The following is a 20,252-nucleotide window of genomic DNA, read 5'->3' on the forward strand; positions in this document are numbered from 1 at the left end:
CTCCCATAAATGTCAAAACTACAAATAAATTATTTCTTACCCGTGATTTTCCAAAGAAAGTGTCCGGCTACAATTGCAAAGATATGATTGCTCAGTCTTAAATATAACAGGCAAGTAACTTCCTGAGTTAGCATCTTCGCCAGCACCAAACTGAGGTTTACAACAGTTGGTATTCAATTTGAATTCCAAAGGATTAAAATTTTCCACCGGAGATAAAACTAGCATTCAGAATCACTGACAAAAGTATATAAAAGGTTGAAAATTTTCAACAGGACAGAAAACTAGCATTCATAATCACTGACGACGTATATAAAAGTAACCATCTAGATTGTTACAATGATATCAAACACATTCCTGACACCAGGATCAAAATCGCCATATATGATTGTCAATCACACTTGTTCTAAATACCAATACACAACCAGAATGGAATCATAATAATCCTACTCAGATAAGGTCGACTTCAGCTCCCCATTATTTCTCAGCTCCATCACAATGTCGTGACCACCAATCAGCTCACTTTTGTAGTAGAGCTGAGGATAGGTTGGCCAATTTGAGTATACCTTCAATCCCTGTCTCACATCCTCATCACTTAATATATCAAAAAACCCAAAATTCAGGCCCTCCTGTCGAAGGGCATCAACAACTCTGGAACTAAAACCACATCTTGGTACATCTGGGGTACCCTTCATGAAGAGCATCACAGGGGATGAGGCAATCAATTTCTTCAGTCGATCATGAATGCTCTCTGCAGGAATAATCCCTTTCTCCTGTAAACTTTTCTTAAGTTCTCCGCTTTTATGCATCTCCAACACAATGTCTGATCCCCCAATAAGCTCTCCTTTGATATACAGCTGAGGATAACTGGACCAGTTTGAATAAACCTTAAGCCCTTGACGGACTTCTTCATCAGTAAGAATGTCAAAGCTGTCAAAGGGTACGCTCTCTTGCTGGAGAATTTCAACAACCTTCCTACTGAAACCACACTTTGGTTCATCTGGTTTTCCCTTCATAAAGAGCATAACTGCATTAGAATTTATCAGACTTTCCAGTCGAGATGATAAGCCAGTACTCAAATTAGTAGATTTAGATATCCCGCCTTTGGCATCTCCTGATTCTTTTTCTTCATCGATGGTATCAATTCCTTGATCTTTAAAAACTTCTCGCAATTCCCCATTCTCATGCATAGCAACTGCTATGTCACACCCACCAAGAAGCTCACCTTTACAGTAAAGCTGAGGAAATGTTGGCCAATTTGAAAACTTCTTCAAGCCTTCACGAAGCTCTGAATCTGACATGACATCAAAACTTCCAAACTTGACTTTTTCTTCCTTCAACACTTCAACAACTTTCCTGCTAAATTTACATTTTGGCTCTTCAGGGGTTCCTTTCATGAAAAGGAAAACAGGATGAGAATCAACGAGTTGCTGCAATCGCTTCTTAAGAGAACCACTAAGCCCTGGTTCAACTAGATTTTTCTCCTTTGATGCATCTACTTGAGCTAAATCTTTCACGGCTTCAAGAACGGCAGATCCAGCAGCCATCCCGAGACTGGCAGGAGAAGCAGCCTCTCCAGGGTTAATTGAGCCTGCAAGTTTGGCAACCTTATTGGCTAAGCTTGACGGATCAGCTCCCTCCAATGTATCAAAGGTCTTGCCATCCTGACAAAAAAGAACTTCCAAGCAACTATTAAAATCAAGCAAAGAAGGTAAGAATGATTTCAATCCCAAATAACAGATTGAGTATTAAAATTGAAATAAAACAAAGGAATTCGTTACATTTGTCCACACGGTGACATATTCAAACTGGATCATAACAATAAACCTAAAAATAACTATATACAACACAGATCTCTAACAAGTTATAAATTAAATTTCAGTTTAGCATTTAAATGCAATTATCTAAACTGTACACAGAGTTTCGTTAAGATATATTAGTTAACCAGAAAGTAAACTTCCTCATGTCAGAGTATCCATAATCTGGTTATTAAAATCACAAAACAATTAGCTCAAGGAAAAACTTATTTCATCTTTCCCTACGACATCAAACTTCACCCTTTACATACTAAATGCACCTTACCACAAAAAAACAGCATGATTACCAATCAAATCAAATAGCATAATTTCCACAAAGCCAAGTTTTCATTTAATCGAGAATCAATACCAACTAAGCCCCAATAATTTATTGGGAAGGCAGACACTAGATAGCAACACCAATAACATCACAAATAACAATTAAAACAAAACAATCCAACAAAAAGTAGTCCTAAACTACGAACACACTTTCCCTAGTGAAAGAAGACATGATAACTGGTAACATTACCTTACAAAAGACAAAGAAAGGAACGGCAGAGACGGAGTACGCCTCGGATATCTCAGGTTGCTCTTCGGCTTCAACCTGTAAAACAAGGTATAGATGTTAAGAAAGCGAAGCCAAAGTGGAAAAGAAGAGAAATTGAGAATGAAAGGTAACCCTTAAGAAATGGGCTTTGGGGAAATCAGTGGCCAAGTGAGTGAAGAGTTGATCCATGTGCTTAGAAGCTTCGCACCACGACGCCCAAAAGTGGAGGACAACCGGAGAGCCACCACCCACCACCGCATCAACCTCCGCCTTGGACTTCACGTCCTTCACCGATCCACCCATTCTGATTCGATCACGCAAACCCTACAAACCCTAATCGTAGCCCTGTTTCCAGATCAACACTGCAGTGTTCTGCGTGTGAAAATGAAAAATTACTAAATAAGATAAACTACCTTACCTTTTCTGGATTCTCGGACACGTGACTGTGTGGTAGTGACGCGTCTCAAAAAGTAATGGAATTCTGAATTCCAGACAGCCCAGTCCCTCAGGCCCAAAAAACTTTTGTCTTGGCCAGGTATGTTCCCATAACAAAAATTTTAATTAGTAGTTAATTTTTATATTTATTTAATTCCTATATTTAGATAGTTTTTATACTTTAATCAGTAATTTGATTTTATATTTAATTTTCTAATTTAATTTTACTTTTATATTTATATACTAAGTGTTTATATTTTCAAATAAAGTTATTATGATATTCTTTATTAAATCAACATTAACTATATTACAAGGTAGTGACAGGTGAGTTTAGGTCACTTTTTACCTGTCTAATCCTTTTCTTCTTGTTACATAATCTTATTATCCACTTTCTTCCTTTCCACTGATAGCTAGCTCATAAAATTCTACGTTGAAGAACGTGGAAACGCTGAAGCACTTTAAATATCTATTTAATGAGGTTTAGGAATTTCATTTTATACATAATGGAATTAATTTAAACAGGACAAAAATAAATTATAAATCAAAATACAAAAACTAAATTATTAAATTTAATATACAAAATTAAAATTATTTTCTCTCACTACATATTACCATTGCCTTCTCCGATTAAAAAGGAAAAGAACATTGTAGAAGTAAACCATTGGTTCAAATAGTTTGTTTCCAATAATTTATTTTGGCTTAATACTTTTTTTTCTATTTTCATCACTGTTTAAAGTGATCTTTGACTTTTTCGAGTATTTAAAATTATTTTAGTTTTTATAAGTTTTGTTTAATTTGGTATTTCTCCCTAATGGCGTCTAAATCTTAATGACAAAGTGTCTACGTGAGTCATTAGTGAATGAGGTGTTAGATTGTTGTTTGTCTTGCCGAATTGGTTACGTGGTCATCCAACACTGCTTCATTCCTCCACCATTGTAAATGCAATCACCATTAGAATCACCATTATAATTTATTTTTACTTTTATATTTATATACTAAGTATTTATATTTTTAGATAAAGTTATTATGATATTCTTTATTAAATCAATATTAACTATATTATAAGGTAGTAACATGTGAGTTTAAGACATCTTTTACCTCTCTAATCCTTTTTCTTGTGGTTACATAATCCCATCATCCACTCTCTTCCTCTCCACCAATCTTTAGGTCAAAAAATTCTAGAAGAACTTGGTAACGCTTAAGCACTTTGAATACATGTCTTTATGAGGTATAGGAATTTCACTCTATATATAATGGAATTAATTTGAACAGGACAAAAATAAATTATAAATTTAAATATAAAAACTAAATTATTAAATTTAATATAAAAATAATTAAAAATAATTTCTCTCACTGCATCATGTTACCATTGTCTATCACTGATTACAAAGAGAGTGAACATTGTAGAAGTAAATAATTGTTTTAAAAAGTTTGTTTTCAATAATTTATTTTGGCTTAATACTTTTTTTATTTATATTTTTGTTAGTTTTATTTAAAATGACTTTTGACTTTTTGTGTGTGTTTAAAATGGTCTCAAATTTTATAATTTTTGTTTAATTAGATTTTTCTCTTTAATTATGTTTAAACCCTTAACGACATAGTATTTTTGTAAGTAATTAGTGAATGAGATGTTAGATTCTTTACATGATCATTCTTCATATTTAGTTACATGATCATGCAACGCTACTTTGTTCCTCCACCATTGTAAATGTAAGTACCATTAGAGCCAACATCGGAGCCCTTCATTCCTCCACCACTATGACGCATCAGATTCCACCACCATAATGAATGCAGCACCAGCCAGGAGGAATTCACAAACCACCTCATACATTAAACGTAAAATATGAATCCATATTGTCAAAATCTCTAATCGCAAATCACACCTGATACATATCCAAAATCACTCAAAAAATTAAGGTTTATGTGATGCTGGTGTCGTTGTTTGTGTTTGCGATTTCTAAGTTTTTGTTTTGATTTTGGTGACATGATTTAGGATTTTCATTGTATGATTTAAGGTTTGTTGGTTCATTCCTCGTTCTCATGGTGGCTACGCTGTAGACTTGCAGTTTCGTGGCCTCATTGCAAATCCATGGTGTGCATTGATGGCAGTCGTGGTTCATGGTGGCTCGCGATTTAGGGTTTTCATGGAGGAATAGTGGTTTAATGGATTTTGTTGATGCATCGCTATGAATAAATATGATGCTTGAAAGCATGAAAAATATAGAGATCTGTAGTGGTTGTCATAGTGAATGGATAATTGTCGACGTCAATGAGTATTGTGGTGGTGCGACCAATAGTGAAGGAGGTCATGGTGGTTGTTTAGGATTTTTTGGTGTGTTGGATAAAAGATGAGATGATATGACAACCATATCATAAAAAAATGGAATAGGTCATTCAATCTTTTCTCGTGTGGATATGATGTCGTTAACGATTTAGATGTCATTAAAAAAAAGACCAAATTGAACAAATATTACAAAATTTTGGATCATTATATAAAAGTCGATGATCACTTTAAACAAAATTAAGGAAAATAGAAACCAAAGGAGATATTTAATCATTTATTTTAAAAAGCATTCGTTTTGAAAATCACTCTCCAAAATTCTTATTCCTTTATTTTGAGAAATCATAGTCTAAAAATTTGGAAAGATTTATTTCAAAAATTTTATAGAAAATGTAAAAATAATCTTATAAAATGATGAAAAAAATAATTAAATATGTTTTTATTTTTAAACTTTATTATCAAATTACACTAAATTAGAATTTATATCTAAAAAAACTTTAATACAATTTCATTCTTATGTTTTAGAATTTAATATATATAACTTTTTTAATGAAAAGAGAATTAGAAAAATCATATGAATTTTGTGACATGGCATTTATAAATTGCGTCAACGTAAATTTAATAAAATAAGACAAATTAATTTTACTTAACAAATATTAAAATTCAATTGAATAAAAATAAAATATAAAAATCATATTCTTAAACATACATAAGCCAAATTACTATTTATTAAGGTCTCCTGATTATTTTTACTACATTTCAGTTTATTTTAGTAAAAGATCATTTTCTATGCAACAAACAACTTGGATAGAGCAGCTCTTGAAAACATTAGAAAATGAAACAATAAATTAGCGTAAGATAATTTATTTATCCCACAATTTAACACAAAAGTGTTTGGAATCTTATGATTTGGTGGAAATCAACACAAAAGTACATAATTAAGAAAATTTAACATCATCAGATCAAAAAATAAAAACAAAGATGGCCAATTTGTGTGTCCTGCATGAATCTCAATTTGAATTTATCCCACAATGATCCCCAAGAAAAATTAATAGGAATTTAGCGCCTAATTTCATTTCAAGTAAGTTTCACACAAATTTAACGGTTCAATTTTGAAAATAAAAAATAAAAAGATCTCGAGACAGTATCACTTGATAAGGCTAAAATGTAATTACCACTTCATCCTATGTGACCTCTATTTTAAAGAGAAAAAAGTAGTTAAAAGTTTTGTAATATAAAACATTTTATTAATTAGGGCAAAAATAGATGATAGGGAAATTCCACATGATTAGCTGAAATGGTATACGACGCCGTTGAGTGTCTACGTTATCTAGGAATAGCACAGATGTTATAGGAAGGTGGAAACGTGGAACTCAATCCAGAAGAAAACCAAAGGGCAGTGAGTGAGTCACCGATGCAACTCAGCAGCAACGTGTTGGTTCCTTTGATTAAACCCCCAAAATCCTACTTCAGTTTCAAACTCCGGTCCTGCTCCAATCCCAACTCTAACTCGCCCGAGTCCAACTCACTCCAAGCCGACACCCTCAAGACGCTGGAATGGAGCTCCGTGTGCAAGCAGCTTTCGCCGTTCACCTCCACCTCCATGGGCTCCGCCGCCGCCCTCAACGGGCGCTTGCCCGTCGGACGCACCCCCCGCCAGAGCCAGAAGCTTCTCGATCAGACCTCCGCGGCCAGACTCCTCGCCCGGCCGCTCGACTTCTCCGGCATCCACGACTTGACGGAGATTCTCCGCGTCGCCACTTCTGGTCAATTGCTAACCATCCGAGAGCTTTGCACCGTCCGCCGCACGCTCGTCGCTGCCAGGGAATTATTCGATAGTTTGAAACGCTTCTCTTCCGATTCTAATCATCCACAAAGGTATACGTGAAACTTTGTTTTTTTGGCTTGATTGCATTTCCAAGTGCCTCGGGTGTCGCGATTGTGCAATTTACCGTCTCTCATCATGTTGGAAGAGTTGCGAAATTGGGTTTATCAGGTTTTCTTATATTTACTCTAAGGTTCCTTGGTCCTAGTTCATCCGTTGTTTAAGTCGTTGATTTACTCCAAAAAAAGTGATAATGAAATTTTTTTTGTCGTCTATTGTTGTCCTAAAAACATCAATTTACTTCAAACCCTGTCAACATGACAATTAAGTTAATATAGGCCCTATTTTTGTGAAATGAAAATAAAAAGGTAAAAAATATTGAATTTATCATCTAAGTAATGAATTTATGCGCTGGAGAAGTTAGAGGAGAAAACTTGAAGAGTTAAGGACAGAAGTTGGTTTTAGCTTATGAGAGAAACTCATTTCATTCTACCTTCTGGTTTTTCTATCCTGTGAGCGTAGAGAAGTTTATTTCAGGGCTTCAGTCAAATACCATCTGTGTTATCTATTTCAAATATTCCATATTTTGTAGTTAGTATAGTACTCTATTTACTCTCCCATGTCATGTCTAGTCATGCTATCTAATTGTGTTAATTATTTGATGGAACGGGTACGGACTGACCGGATTGTATATCAGAGAAAACTCTTGGGGAATCCAATTTATGCAATTGGAATTTGAATGACCAAAATTGCACAGTCACGATACCTAGGGAACTAATAATGCAATGAAGCCTTTTTCTCTTACTTTGCTTTTCTGTTATTTTTACTGGAATTGTTTGGTTTAAACTACAAGAAACATACACCGAATTGGAGCCAAAATGTTGGTAATTTAACCGTATAACGAGTTAGCACATAATTAAAAAATGAATTAATTGTAATAGTTAGACTTCTATGATTATTTAGCGATTTGTGATTAGACGACAATGTGGAGAAGTTTTGTGTAAAAAGTAAAACAAAATTGTAATATGTCAATCATAACTTGAATTGGAATTCTAGAAGATGACTCTCATCCTGTGGTATCTATTTTTGGGCCAGTCAAAGGGATGGTAGGAAGTTGTAAAAAATTGAATTTCCCAGCATTCAAGGATATTTTTTTAGTCTGATTCAGTTTACAAGCAACTTCTTTTATGCATTTTGGCTAGGTGTTGTATTTTTCTTGACAAAGTTTGGAGCATAGATCATATGGTAATGGATTCACATGTCTCAATAAGGCCTTAAAAGAAAGTTTATCTCAAAAGGTAATGACAGACATTCAAAGTGTAATACTCTAATTGCACTCGTTCTTTTTTGGCATAATTTCTACCTTCCACAAAATCCAAGATAATCATCAGAACTGTTAACTTTATCGATGCCATTGTTTCCCATCAGGTACTTACCCCTACTGGAAATACTGCAAAATTGTAATTTCCAAGTGGATTTGGAGAGTAAAATAGAATTTTGCATAGATTGCAATCTTTCCACAATTCTTGATAGAGCAAGTGAAGACCTGGAGATTATCAGATCAGAAAGAAAGAGGAACATAGAAATTTTGGATTCTATGTTGAAGGAAGTATCCTCCCAAATTTTTCAGGCTGGGGGAATTGACAAACCATTAATAACTAAGCGTCGATCAAGAATGTGTGTGGGCATCAGGGCATCCCATAGATATTTGCTTCCAGGTGGTGTAGTTCTCAATGTCAGCAGCTCTGGAGCAACTTACTTTATGGAACCCAAAGATGCAATAGATCTGAACAACTTGGAAGTTAGACTTTCAAGCTCCGAGAAGGCTGAGGAAAGTGCAATTTTAAGTATGCTTTCATCTGAAATAGCAAATTCAGAATCAGTTATAAATAATTTATTGGATAAAATTCTTGAGATTGATCTTGCTTTTGCAAGAGCTGCATATGCTCAATGGATGAATGGGGTATGTCCCATTTTCAAACTTGATAGTTTTGAAGGTTGTGATTCCAATGATGAAGACAATGATATTCTGGACCAGCAAGAGGATGACAGCTTAAATGTAAACATTGTTGGTATACGACATCCATTACTCTTAGAGTCCTCTCTTGATATCATTTCAGATAATCTTGCTCTACGATCTGGAAATGCTGCTAAGTTTGGTGATGGAAACGGAGCAATGGCTACTACATATACGTCACATAGCATATCTGACTTCCCTGTGCCAGTTGACTTTAAAATTGGACGTGGAACTAGAGTGGTTGTAATCTCAGGCCCTAACACTGGAGGGAAAACTGCTTCCATGAAAACATTGGGCCTGGCATCACTCATGTCAAAAGCTGGAATGCATCTGCCTGCCAAGAACAATCCAAAACTTCCTTGGTTTGACCTTATCCTTGCCGATATTGGAGATCACCAGGTAATATCTTAACTTTATTATGGAAAATAAAAATAGAAGACTTTTTGTTGATCATGCATTTGTTTCATATGTTGTCTGATCTTTATCTTTTCCTCCAAATTGAAGTCCCTTGAACAAAATCTCTCAACTTTTAGTGGGCATATATCACGTATTTGTAAGATTTTGGAAGTGGCCACGACACAGTCACTTGTTCTCATTGATGAAATCGGTGGTGGGACTGATCCTTCAGAAGGGGTTGCACTTTCTGCCAGTATCTTACAATATTTGAAGGATCGTGTAAACTTGGCTGTTGTAACCACTCATTATGCTGATTTAAGTAGTCTCAAAGAAGAGGATACCTGTTTTGACAATGCAGCAATGGAATTTTCACTTGAAACATTACAACCAACTTATAGAATTCTCTGGGGGTGTACTGGTGATTCGAATGCATTAAGCATAGCACAATCTATTGGCTTTGATAGAAATATAATTGATAGGGCACAAAATTGGGTAGAGAAGTTTAAACCAGAACAGCAGCAAGAGCGTAGAGGATTGCTTTATCAGTCTTTACAGGAGGAAAGAAATCGATTAAAGGCCCAGGCTGGAAAGGCTGCATCCATTCATGCTGAAATTATGAGCGTGTACAATGAGGTACAATCGATGTTTTACTGGGAAGAGATTTGGTGCTTCTTGATTATAATTTGTTTTCCTTGGTTGACATAGCATTAAAATCAATAGTGTTCCTTCTCAAATTTATCTGAAATTTGCATCCTTGATAAGTTAGTATGCAATAAATTGACCTGAAAATGAAAGGGTGATGGAGATGTTATACAAAATATGTGGTGACTTGTGAGTACTACCCTTTAGAAGATATGACCAACCCTTGGGGGATGATCTTACTAACGTTAATTTCAATATTTTTGAGGGAGTTACTTATGGAATATGGCTTTCTGGTTGACTATGAGCACCGATTTTAATATAAAATAAGTGCGTAAGTTCTTCCTTCTAAAATGTTCATATTGCAGTTAATGCTGGAAGTTATTTTTTTCAGCAAAAGAATGCCTGAGCATTTGCAGCGGGCTTTAATTGAATACCATTGTGTTTGTAATTGCTTTTTTTTTTCTTTCTTATCCTCTTTTTTTATTACCTCATTTTTCTTCATTAAATGTTGCAAAGATCCAAGGGGAGGCAGAAGACCTCGATAGACGTGAAATGGAACTTATGGCAAAGGAAACCCAACAGGTCCAACTAGAGCTTGTGAATGCAAAATCTCAGATAGAAACTTTGATACAGAAATTTGAGAAGCAGCTCAAAAGTTCTGGTCGTGATAAACTCAATTCACTTATTAAAGAAACTGAATCTGCCATTGCTTCCATTGTAAAAGCTCACACTCCTGCTGATCATTTCAATGAAGCTGATCAAACATCATATACTCCACAAATTGGGGAGCAAGTCCATGTCAAGGGATTGGGGGGTAAATTGGCCACAGTGGTAGAATCACTTGGGGATGTTGAAACAATCCTGGTACAGTATGGTAAAGTGAAAGCCCGTGTAAAGAAAAGTAATATCGTAGCTCTTCCATCTAATGCAAAGAATGCTGTAACTAGTTCTTCCGTACACCAGGGGAGACAGGTACGTATGAAAAGTTTGTCTTAACTGCCATGGTTTATGAAAAATAAAACTCTAGGTCATATATATTCTTGTTAAATAGGCTTCTTTGTTTTTTTTTAATTCACATCTTTCCATGACTTGGATTTTTTGTACATTCTGCTGAATTAAGTAATTTCTCACCCAGAAATTGTTTATATAAGATTACTAAGGCATTCTTTGTTTAAAAGAATGCAATAGAGTTTATATTTGCATTTTTCTATTTATAATGCCATTGTATAACTTCTTTGTACGGTAATACTTTGATAAAATTATTTATGGTGACAATGTCACGGCTTCACATTGCTGAAAAAGATTGGGGAAGTTATAACATTGGTCAGGAATCAAAATGCTAAGTTATAACATTTTGATTTTAATATTGTAGAGTCGACGGAATGCAGAATACCGGGTTAATGTAGACATCAAAAGCGACGATGATATTTCCTATGGTCCAGTGGTGCGAACATCTAAGAATACAGTTGATCTAAGAGGTATGAGAGTAGAAGAATCTTCTATACACCTTGAGATGGCAATTGATGCCAGTCGGCCATATTCGGTTCTCTTTGTCATACATGGGACCGGAACTGGTGCTGTTAAGGAGCGTGCACTTGAGATTCTGCAAAATCACCCACGTATCACTAATCATGAGCCAGAAAGTCCAATGAATTATGGTTGTACCATTGCTTACGTCAAGTGATACCTGTTGGTCCTGCTGCAATAAACTATGTCAGGTTGAATCGTCATTTTTTGAAGTTATCATACTCCCTACTAACCTCATCAAAAAAATGACTATTTTCGTATGTACATAAAAACACATTGGTGTAAAGTACTAAGAGTTTGTAAAATCTGCACTTCTAATTTATTCATCTTTACACTAATGCTGTGTTCCTTTGCGCTGATATTTACTGTTGTGAGCGATTGTCAGCTGTGGATATGCGAGTGAGCTTCGTGTTCCTATCCAAATGTGTTTTTGCCATGATATGCCATCTTGCTTGAGGGAGATGATTTGTGGGTGAGAAATGCATTTTTATAATAACGACCCTGGTTAAATATCACGTGCATTTGCTATTTTCACGTGCCAGGGGAGGGTTGTGCAGCTCAATGGTGGCCAACCCATGCGACGGAGGTGACAGACAAGAGACGTTTTGGGGGCTGCACCTGTGTGGAGTTGGAATGTTGTAGAATCGATTCTGCTCAGCATGGAATCGATTCTAGTGTTTTAAAATGCTTCGGTTGTGTTGCAGGAACTATGTCACAAGAGACCTTTCTTTTTCTCTGCCCCCTTCAAATATACCATTTTGTTAGATGTGTTTCCATACGTGTACACAATATCAATGCAGATAATCTTGAGAATACAACTTTTTAATTAGTTTCAAGTAAAGATGAAGTTACAAAAACTTATCATGACCCTGTTATTGGGGTGTCTTCGACACGCCGGCTTCTTAGAAGCTCCGGAGTTGACACGGTGGCACGTGTTTTGTACAAAAAAAATATCACAGAATCTATTTTAATAAAAAAGAAAATAAAAATAAGTATAAAAATGAATTAAATTTTACCTAACGATCTTCACATAATAAAAATAGAAAATAAACATGAGTATAAAAGCGAATTAAATTTTACCTACACGATCTTTGCATAATAAAAGAAAAAATAAAAATAAGTCAAAAAAATGAATTAAATCTTACATGAACAATCTTTGCATATTTCCTAGTGTATCTCGGTTTAGAAAATAAAGAGGTAAATATTTTGTATAAATTTTCAAGAATAACAGAGAAAAGATACAAAAGGGAGGAAGAACAACGTGTGTTGATTGGTAGTGTTAAGTGAAAAAAGAGGAAGAATAGAGTGTGTTAATTGAAGTTTGCTGGTAGTCTTGAGGGAGGAAAGAGAGGGCATGCAGTATTGTAAATGTTTTCCATCAATGAAATTCATCGTTAAATTTTGTTTTACCAAAAAAGAAAAATTGTCCATAAAATTTTATTAGAAATTTAATATTTTTCTTATTGTGAAATTTTTAGATTAGAATAAGGCATATATATGATTGAGACGAAATACTTGAGAAAGGAATTGGCCATTGAAAGACAATTTCAATAGTAACAGACATAAGCAAAATTATGGTGTTATGGATATTATTGTTGACAGATGACTGCACGTATGAGGTTATAAACAAGTTTATTCGTAATGGAGAATGTAAAGAAAATTTATATAATGTGCATAAAATTGAAGGATTACTTACCAAAATGGTCACAACATAATTTTTCAAGTAAAAGACTCTACACCTTGGCGACTATCATAAATTTCATTTATGAAACCTTTGATTCAATTTTTATTCAATATTATATAACATGCATGAAGTGGTCAAAATATTATATATGAATCTTTATGAGATGTGTTATTTATTTAATAAAAAAATGCGTGAGACATTAGCTAAACATTTGATAAAAAAAATGATGTTTATTTATTTAATTTCAAAGCTTACATTGTAATATTTATTATTTAATTTGCAACTATCGTAACAGTTGTATTTTATATAAATTTAAATATCAAAGTACAGTGATTTATAATTTATTTTTGTATTATTACTATATATGACTTTGCATAGTCTTTTAATTGTGTGAATAAGGTGCATCCTTGAACAAAGATGGCTCCCTCAAGTCAATATTAATATAACAAGGCATATTGAAATAGCAAACTATGCATTCTCTCTCCATAAATAGCCTAAATCTAATATTCTTTCAAATCTTAAACTCACCTCTAATTTTCATTTCTATTTTTATTCATCTTAATTAATTCCCATTTTCCTTTCCTTATAATCATATTTACTATTTATTTATTTTTCATTCACTCCTTTTTCGTTTTTAAAATTAATTTCAGGTGGATAATCAACTTGCCGTCAAAGTTCTCACAATGCGCTGCGCCGCCGTCTCCAGCGTCAGCACCGTTGAGGAAACCGTCAAGAGCGTCATCGGTCCCGTATACGAAAAGTTCCACCTGGTTCCCGACGAGCTCCTCCGCATTGCGGACCGCTCCGTCTACCCCGTACAGCATCCTCAGGCGCCTGCACGGAGCACGGCCTCCGACATTGCCGCAGCCGTCTACTCCAAGTGCAAACCGGCGGCGAAGGAGGCGTACGATAGGTTTGGTGCCAAGGTGGAGCACTGCGCGGAGACGACAAGGCAGCGGCTGTTCCCTCCGGCGCCGAAGACGTCGTGGTGGATGGAGAAGTACAACGAAAAAGTTGTGACGGCGGCGAAGAAGAGTTGTAGGGTTCCGGCATTGGTTCCACCGGAGAGGATAGCGAGGATGCTTGACAAACGAGTACCTCAAAATCCCTTCCATAGTTAATATTATTGCACAATAGGTTTTATTGGTTTTGAATTTTAACAGTTTTGCTATATTTTTATTTTGAAAAGACATTTACAAAGTTTAATATAAGATACGACAAGAGCCTCTTTCAACCATAGGAGAGTTTTGCTTTTGATAGATAAAATCATCACCTTGTTAGAAATGTCATTGTTTTTCATTTTCTTAGTCCCATCACCATTATGTTCTTGAAAAAGCTAAGGATGATTGATTATAAGTTATATAACCTTCAATTCCGAAAAGGAGAAGGGATAGTATATATATATATATATATATATATATATATATATATATATATATATATATATATATTTTTTTTTTTTTTTTGACATGTTTTATATAAATATTCACTAAGCATACATGTTATGATTTAAAAAGAATATATCTTTTATTTTTATTATTTGAATGTTATATTTTATTATTATATTTGTAATACGACTCTCTCTTTAATTTAAATGTTTTTTTTTTCTCTAAAGTGATCTTTGAAATATTAAAAATATATAAATTATTTAGAAAGTATTAAATATCTATCAATTCAATTTATATATTAAAAATGTTTAAAAGTCAATTTAAAATATTTTTTTAATACTTAAAGAATATTTAATATAATTTCTAATACTTTATCAATTAGCCATAAACTTTCTTATCTTTGTACTTTCTACATGAAATATAATATTTAGGTTTGGTTGGGATGATGAAAGAAAATTGAAAGAATGAGTCTAATTTTTACTTTTTTTTCTAGTCTATCAAATAATTCACTAAATCCATAGTTTATTCTTAATTTAATGGTTTTGCTAGTGTAAAACATGTTCTTTGTATAATAGGTGAAACTTAAGCAAAATGAACTAGTATCTCTCTAAACACAATAATAAATAACTTTTTCTGTGAAAATAAATAATTTTAATTCTTTTCGTACTATTTAATCAATAATACCATTCTAAAAGTATAGTTGAATTAATTGAGATTTTAAATTTAAATATTTATCTTGATTATACAAGTTTCAATAAAAATATTTGAAAATATATTTTTTAATATTTGTTGCTACATGAGAACTTTTACAATATTAAATTTGACAATCATTTTTAACTGAAGAAATATAGAAATGCACCCTCAAAACTAGGAAATAGATCAGGACAGGAAGTGACCGAACTACCCTCTTCGTCTTTCCTTGCTCAATTCCTTCTTTGGGGACAACTCAAACAAGAATGATACCGCAGCAATGGGCGTCTCCATGTGGAAACAAATGCACCAATAAATACTCTGCTCTCACCAAAATCCCATGTGATGATCTAACCCTCTTCACCGTTTTTTTTTGTTTTTTTTTTTTTTAAATTTCAGGAATGTTCAATTTCTCATGCAATAGATAGAATGATAGAACCATTATGTTCCAGAATTGTGTAATCTTTAAAATTGCCGATTTCTTGCTGACTTTCAATGTTGTGGGAAAATTATTATATGTTTGAATCATTCATATTATTTTGGTATGTGCTAATAATGAATTAAGGTAACTCAAAAGGAAGCGATTTTGCTGATGCATTGAAGGCTCTTTTAGACCATTTGTGATTGATGATGTCTATTTGAGGTTATGCCCATTTTAATTGATTTTGGGCATACTTCTTTACATTACTTCTTGAACTCAGATCCTACTCGCTGTATTGTAGGGCGAGTATTCTGCAAAAAGGGTTGCAACTCAGATGGAGAGTCATGGGAAGAATGTGAGATAATTTTGTATCCTCTTTAATAATTTTTTTCTTGCTAATGGAATGCAGACAAAACTTGTTCAATCTAAATCTAAACTTAGTGAAATTCACTTTCTTGTATCTCTGCAACAATACTAGCATACTACTATTCATGGTTTTCTTTTTGTTTGTTAGTCCTTTTGTTTTAGAAAGTCCACAAAAGTTGTTTTTAATTTAATTATTGAGAAAAGGATTTACCTTTAACAACTGGAAAAAGTATTGAAGTCCAGCTGCACTTTTTTGAGCAATAATGAAATTGAACAAAAAAGTTTCTTTTCTTAATGTTACATCACAAGACTGTTAGTTTTGATCACATCTTAAACTAGTAATTTATAGTAGTTTCTCTAAAAGATGATATATAAGGGATGTATAAATCATTATTGACAAATTTATTTTATTTGCTGTCAGACAATGATTTTGGCTTTGTAATGGGAAAAATAGATGATTATCTCATATTTTAGGAAGGGGATTGCTAGCAATATGATTTATCTCAATTTCATTTCAATTATGTATTCTGCAGAAAAGAATGAAATAAGTGTGACTGTAAGAATTGAGCTTGATTATTGACAGATTTTGACTTTGATTAACATGTGATAAGAGTTTTGGTTAACCAGGTTTGGAGGACTGCAATCAACTATGCTACAAGGATCCTGTACTAAAAGACCAGCAATGGAGTGCCTATATTGATCGTTCTCCTGGAGCTGTCAGTTACTCAGAGGTATTTGGTGTGAGAATATATGTTTCCTTTACTTGTCATATTGATTGCAATTTGCAACTTCTTGTTTATTTTAAGTTATTCTTTAATGGTTTTCCTCTTGTAATTTTAACTTAATTTTAAATGTTTGGTCCTTACACCTTAAATGGAAGGTTTCTATATGTAGAAAAAAAAGTATTTTGTGATGAAAAGCCACAAGAGTAATGACTTGTGCAAACACAACTATTGAACTATTATTCCCAATGAGTGCAATGCAATTGATTATGCATGCTTCTTCAATTGTTTAAAGAGAACTAATAAACTAATTGTCCAGCTAGCATTAGTAATCCAGTACTCAGTTCTGAAATAAAGGCACTGTAGAGAAGGAATGACTGCTTCTGAGCAACTGCAACTTGCTTGTTGTAGCCTTTTAATGGTAAAACTACTATCTTTACAAATTAATGACGATTAATTCTTTCCTACAGGAATGTTTTCGTGCTTGTGTATCTGGCTGCAGTTACAAGGTTAGTGTGATTTCAAAAACATAAATTTTGGTTAATTTATCATATCCATTCCAGCTTTCCCCCTCTCTGTATGTACATAAAAGGACTCTTGGATGAGATTGTATGAAAGAATCACTAGAACCTTCTAAACAAGAACAGGTGGAAATTATACTTTTTCAATATTTGCAGTTTTTCCAAGCATATTTATCTGAAAAAGGAAATAAAAAGAATCACTCAATGATTGACCTTTTAACATCTGTTCAAATAAACTTCGTTATATCAGCTTGAACATATTCTGTCATGTCTTAGTTTGGTTCTCTTGCTCATGATTTTTATCAGAAATTTTAGTCTCAACAAATTTGAAAACCTTCCGTGACTCCTCCTTTTTATAATTTGAAAACTTAAATCAGAAAATTTATTCCAAAATTGATTTATAATTCCATCAAGGTTCTAAGCAGTGGAATTGCATCACAAGATGGAGGTGCATAATTTTGTCTGTAGTGAAAGTGGCAAGGGCATGAAGAACATTTCTGTGAAGAAATTCTTCATTCTCCGTGTTTCAACTAAATGAAGTAGTTTTATACATTCCACATCTTACACTAAATTAAAACTGGACGTGGTATCATCAAATAGAAAACTAAATCTCTCGGTTATATTAATTAGTTTGCATAGGAAATATTTGTCAGTGTTGAATAGCCAATTTATCATAGTGAATCCTGTTGCCTATTTTCAACTTTCATTCTGTCTGTGACAGTTATATTCAAAATATCACTGGTAATAATTTAGTTATATACCTTCACGTATTGCAGTTTGATGTTAAACCAGAGGAAGCTGATAAAGTCTCTCCTAACAGACAAACAATGCCTGAGACTGTGGCTGCTCAGAAGCCAAAGCCAGAATTGGTACACCCCATTGATCCACCTGCTGATATACCTGGAACTTCTGCATAGAGACAGACAACATAATTTACCAAAGAGAGAGAGATACCAGCAACACTCTTCAATACTTTATTTCTAACATAATTTTCTGGTTCTCAGAATTTATCCAAAATCACGCTTTAATTTGTCTTATTTCTAAACCAGGAGAGAGACTAGTTAAATAAAATATTAAACTCATAAAAAATTATAATTTTCAAAAGTTTTAGTCACCAATAAAAAGAGTACTGCTAGCATTTTTCTTCTAAAAATCTAAAATGTATACTTCACTCCTCTTTGATGGTTTTATTACAATGTGAATTCCTCCTATGTTAACAAGGACAGTCCTGACATTTATGAGGCTTGGACTAAATTATAAAGACTTCATTATTTATAACCATTTTAAAATGTCAACATAAATTAGATACAAAAATTGGGTTATAATTTTATTATAAATTCAAAGAGATAATATTACATTTTTCTTTAAATTCATTTGAGATCCTTTATTACGGACTAAATATCATAATTTCATTTTATTATTACTAATATATTAAGTAGTTTTAACTAATGTCTTAGCCTTTTATTGCACAAAATAATTATAAATCATAATGCATAAGTATTTTAAACTTTAAATTAAATTATTAATCTTCATAATAAATACATATAAGTTATATTATATATTTAAGGTAAATGATTTAAATTGTGATATAAAGATATTTTAAATTTTTATCTAGAAGTAGTTTTTTCTATAGTTTGAGTTTTGGTTTGTTTCATCTCTTGTTGAAACAGTCTTTTAAGTGGCTTCATTATAACATGTTGATATGTTAAAATGAATTAGAAATAATTTTAAAGTGAATTTGTGAAAAAATGGTTCTAGGATGGCAAATAGACTCATATGCGTAGTATTCTTTGATATAGTATGAGTTTGGATATGGATAATATTCATTTCTTTTTCTAATTGGATCTTTTCCTAATTGATACAAGAACAGTGATGAATATGTACATATTTTATCAATAAATAAGCATTAAAGTTCTTATGATTAAATTTATTGACAATTTTATGATTAAATTTATTGATAAATCTATTGATAACTCAATATTTTGAAAATTCTTTAATAACTTAATTTTTTAAAATTTGTCAATAAATTCAACAATAAAATAGGCATCAAATTTCATATCAAATATGTTATACACTAATTGGATATGGATAAGAAAAAAATATAAGAAAGAGAAAAAAAAAAGGTGAAAAAAAAACAAAAGAGGGGAAAATGTGAAAGAAAAGCTAACAACAAGACAAAACCAAAACCAGAGAAAGAAAAGAGAAAAAATAGAGAAAGAATAAAATATTTATGATATTTATCCACGAAAATAACCAACAATCAAAATGTTATTAATTAACAATAAATTTTATCAATCGATAATAATTATAAATAAATTTGTGATCATTGAAAATAATTACTAATTTTTTTATCTGTTGATCAATTGTATCAATAAGAATTTTTACCCATGAATTTTTATGATCCAAAGATCATCAGTAATTTTAATACGAATTTGATTTATTTAGTGTTAACCATCAAGTGCAATCTCACACAGTATTGAGGAAAATACAACATAAACTTGATATATAAGGAAACCCACATGACTACCATGAATACCATTATATGTTTTTGTAGTTTTTCATTCTTTTGTAAATGATTTTTCTTTTTTTTTTCATAGGCTTGAAAATGACAAGACCAAATTTAATCCAAACTAAAGATCAGGAGTCTACTCTAGCAAAAAGAAGAAAAAAGCCGAAGGAAAATAGTGTGTTCAGTCAAATTTGTTAGATGAAAAAGGTTAAGTTATCAAGATTAGGAAAAAAACTTAGTAGTTTACATAAATTGTTTTGACGAGGACATATAGGTCAATACTTAGGATACCTCATTCAATACCACCTAAAGGCCTTAAGACTTAGTCTAAAGACCTTGATTTTGGAAGACTGGTGTAATGGTTGAATGAGGACACTTCATTCAATGCACACTGAATATTCAGGAATGAAAGCACTTCAACCAATGCACACTGAAGACCTAGGGATGAAGACACCTTAGCTAATGCATACTGAAGATCCATGGATAAA

The 20,252-nt window shown here is 32.9% G+C and overlaps 4 protein-coding genes across 6 annotated transcripts; 3 read left to right on the forward strand and 1 right to left on the reverse strand.

The window, feature by feature from the left end:
• Nucleotides 1–248: 248 nt before the first annotated feature.
• On the reverse strand, nt 249–2,744 carry GRXS17 (thioredoxin family protein). The gene is made up of 3 exons (XM_047314399.2): nt 2,473–2,744; nt 2,323–2,397; nt 249–1,661 (listed from the first exon to the last, which is right to left on the reverse strand). The coding sequence occupies exons 1-3, from the start codon at nt 2,641–2,643 to the stop codon at nt 444–446; spliced, it is 1,464 nt and encodes a 487-aa protein (XP_047170355.2). The 5' UTR covers nt 2,644–2,744; the 3' UTR covers nt 249–443.
• A 3,597-nt stretch (nt 2,745–6,341) lies between these two features.
• Nucleotides 6,342–11,801, forward strand: LOC124838722 (DNA mismatch repair protein MutS, type 2). Of its 2 annotated transcripts, XM_047314396.2 has the most exons (5): nt 6,345–6,934; nt 8,310–9,297; nt 9,403–9,927; nt 10,453–10,908; nt 11,309–11,801. In XM_047314396.2, the coding sequence occupies exons 1-5, from the start codon at nt 6,471–6,473 to the stop codon at nt 11,618–11,620; spliced, it is 2,745 nt and encodes a 914-aa protein (XP_047170352.2). In that variant the 5' UTR covers nt 6,345–6,470; the 3' UTR covers nt 11,621–11,801. The 2 variants fall into 2 exon arrangements, with proteins under 2 accessions (XP_087959842.1, XP_047170352.2); XM_088103716.1 differs by lacking the exon at nt 9,403–9,927 and having other exon boundaries at nt 6,342–6,934.
• A 1,707-nt stretch (nt 11,802–13,508) lies between these two features.
• On the forward strand, nt 13,509–14,454 carry LOC124838727 (stress-related protein-like). The gene has a single exon (XM_047314403.2). It carries the CDS (start codon nt 13,831–13,833, stop codon nt 14,266–14,268), a length of 438 nt encoding a protein of 145 aa, XP_047170359.2. The 5' UTR covers nt 13,509–13,830; the 3' UTR covers nt 14,269–14,454.
• Nucleotides 14,455–15,387: 933 nt separating this feature from the next.
• Nucleotides 15,388–18,379, forward strand: LOC124838725 (uncharacterized). 2 transcript variants are annotated; one of them, XM_047314400.2, is made up of 5 exons: nt 15,391–15,567; nt 15,948–16,001; nt 16,640–16,743; nt 17,205–17,243; nt 18,032–18,379. In XM_047314400.2, exons 1-5 carry the CDS (start codon nt 15,492–15,494, stop codon nt 18,170–18,172), a joined length of 414 nt encoding a protein of 137 aa, XP_047170356.1. In that variant the 5' UTR covers nt 15,391–15,491; the 3' UTR covers nt 18,173–18,379. The 2 variants fall into 2 exon arrangements, with proteins under 2 accessions (XP_087967934.1, XP_047170356.1); XM_088111808.1 differs by lacking the exon at nt 15,948–16,001 and having other exon boundaries at nt 15,388–15,567.
• Nucleotides 18,380–20,252: the final 1,873 nt, after the last annotated feature.

This window comes from Vigna umbellata, chromosome 1 (genome assembly GCF_029865625.1).
Source record: "Vigna umbellata cultivar VRB3 chromosome 1, Vumbellata_1.0, whole genome shotgun sequence".
Taxonomy (NCBI): domain Eukaryota; kingdom Viridiplantae; phylum Streptophyta; class Magnoliopsida; order Fabales; family Fabaceae; genus Vigna; species Vigna umbellata.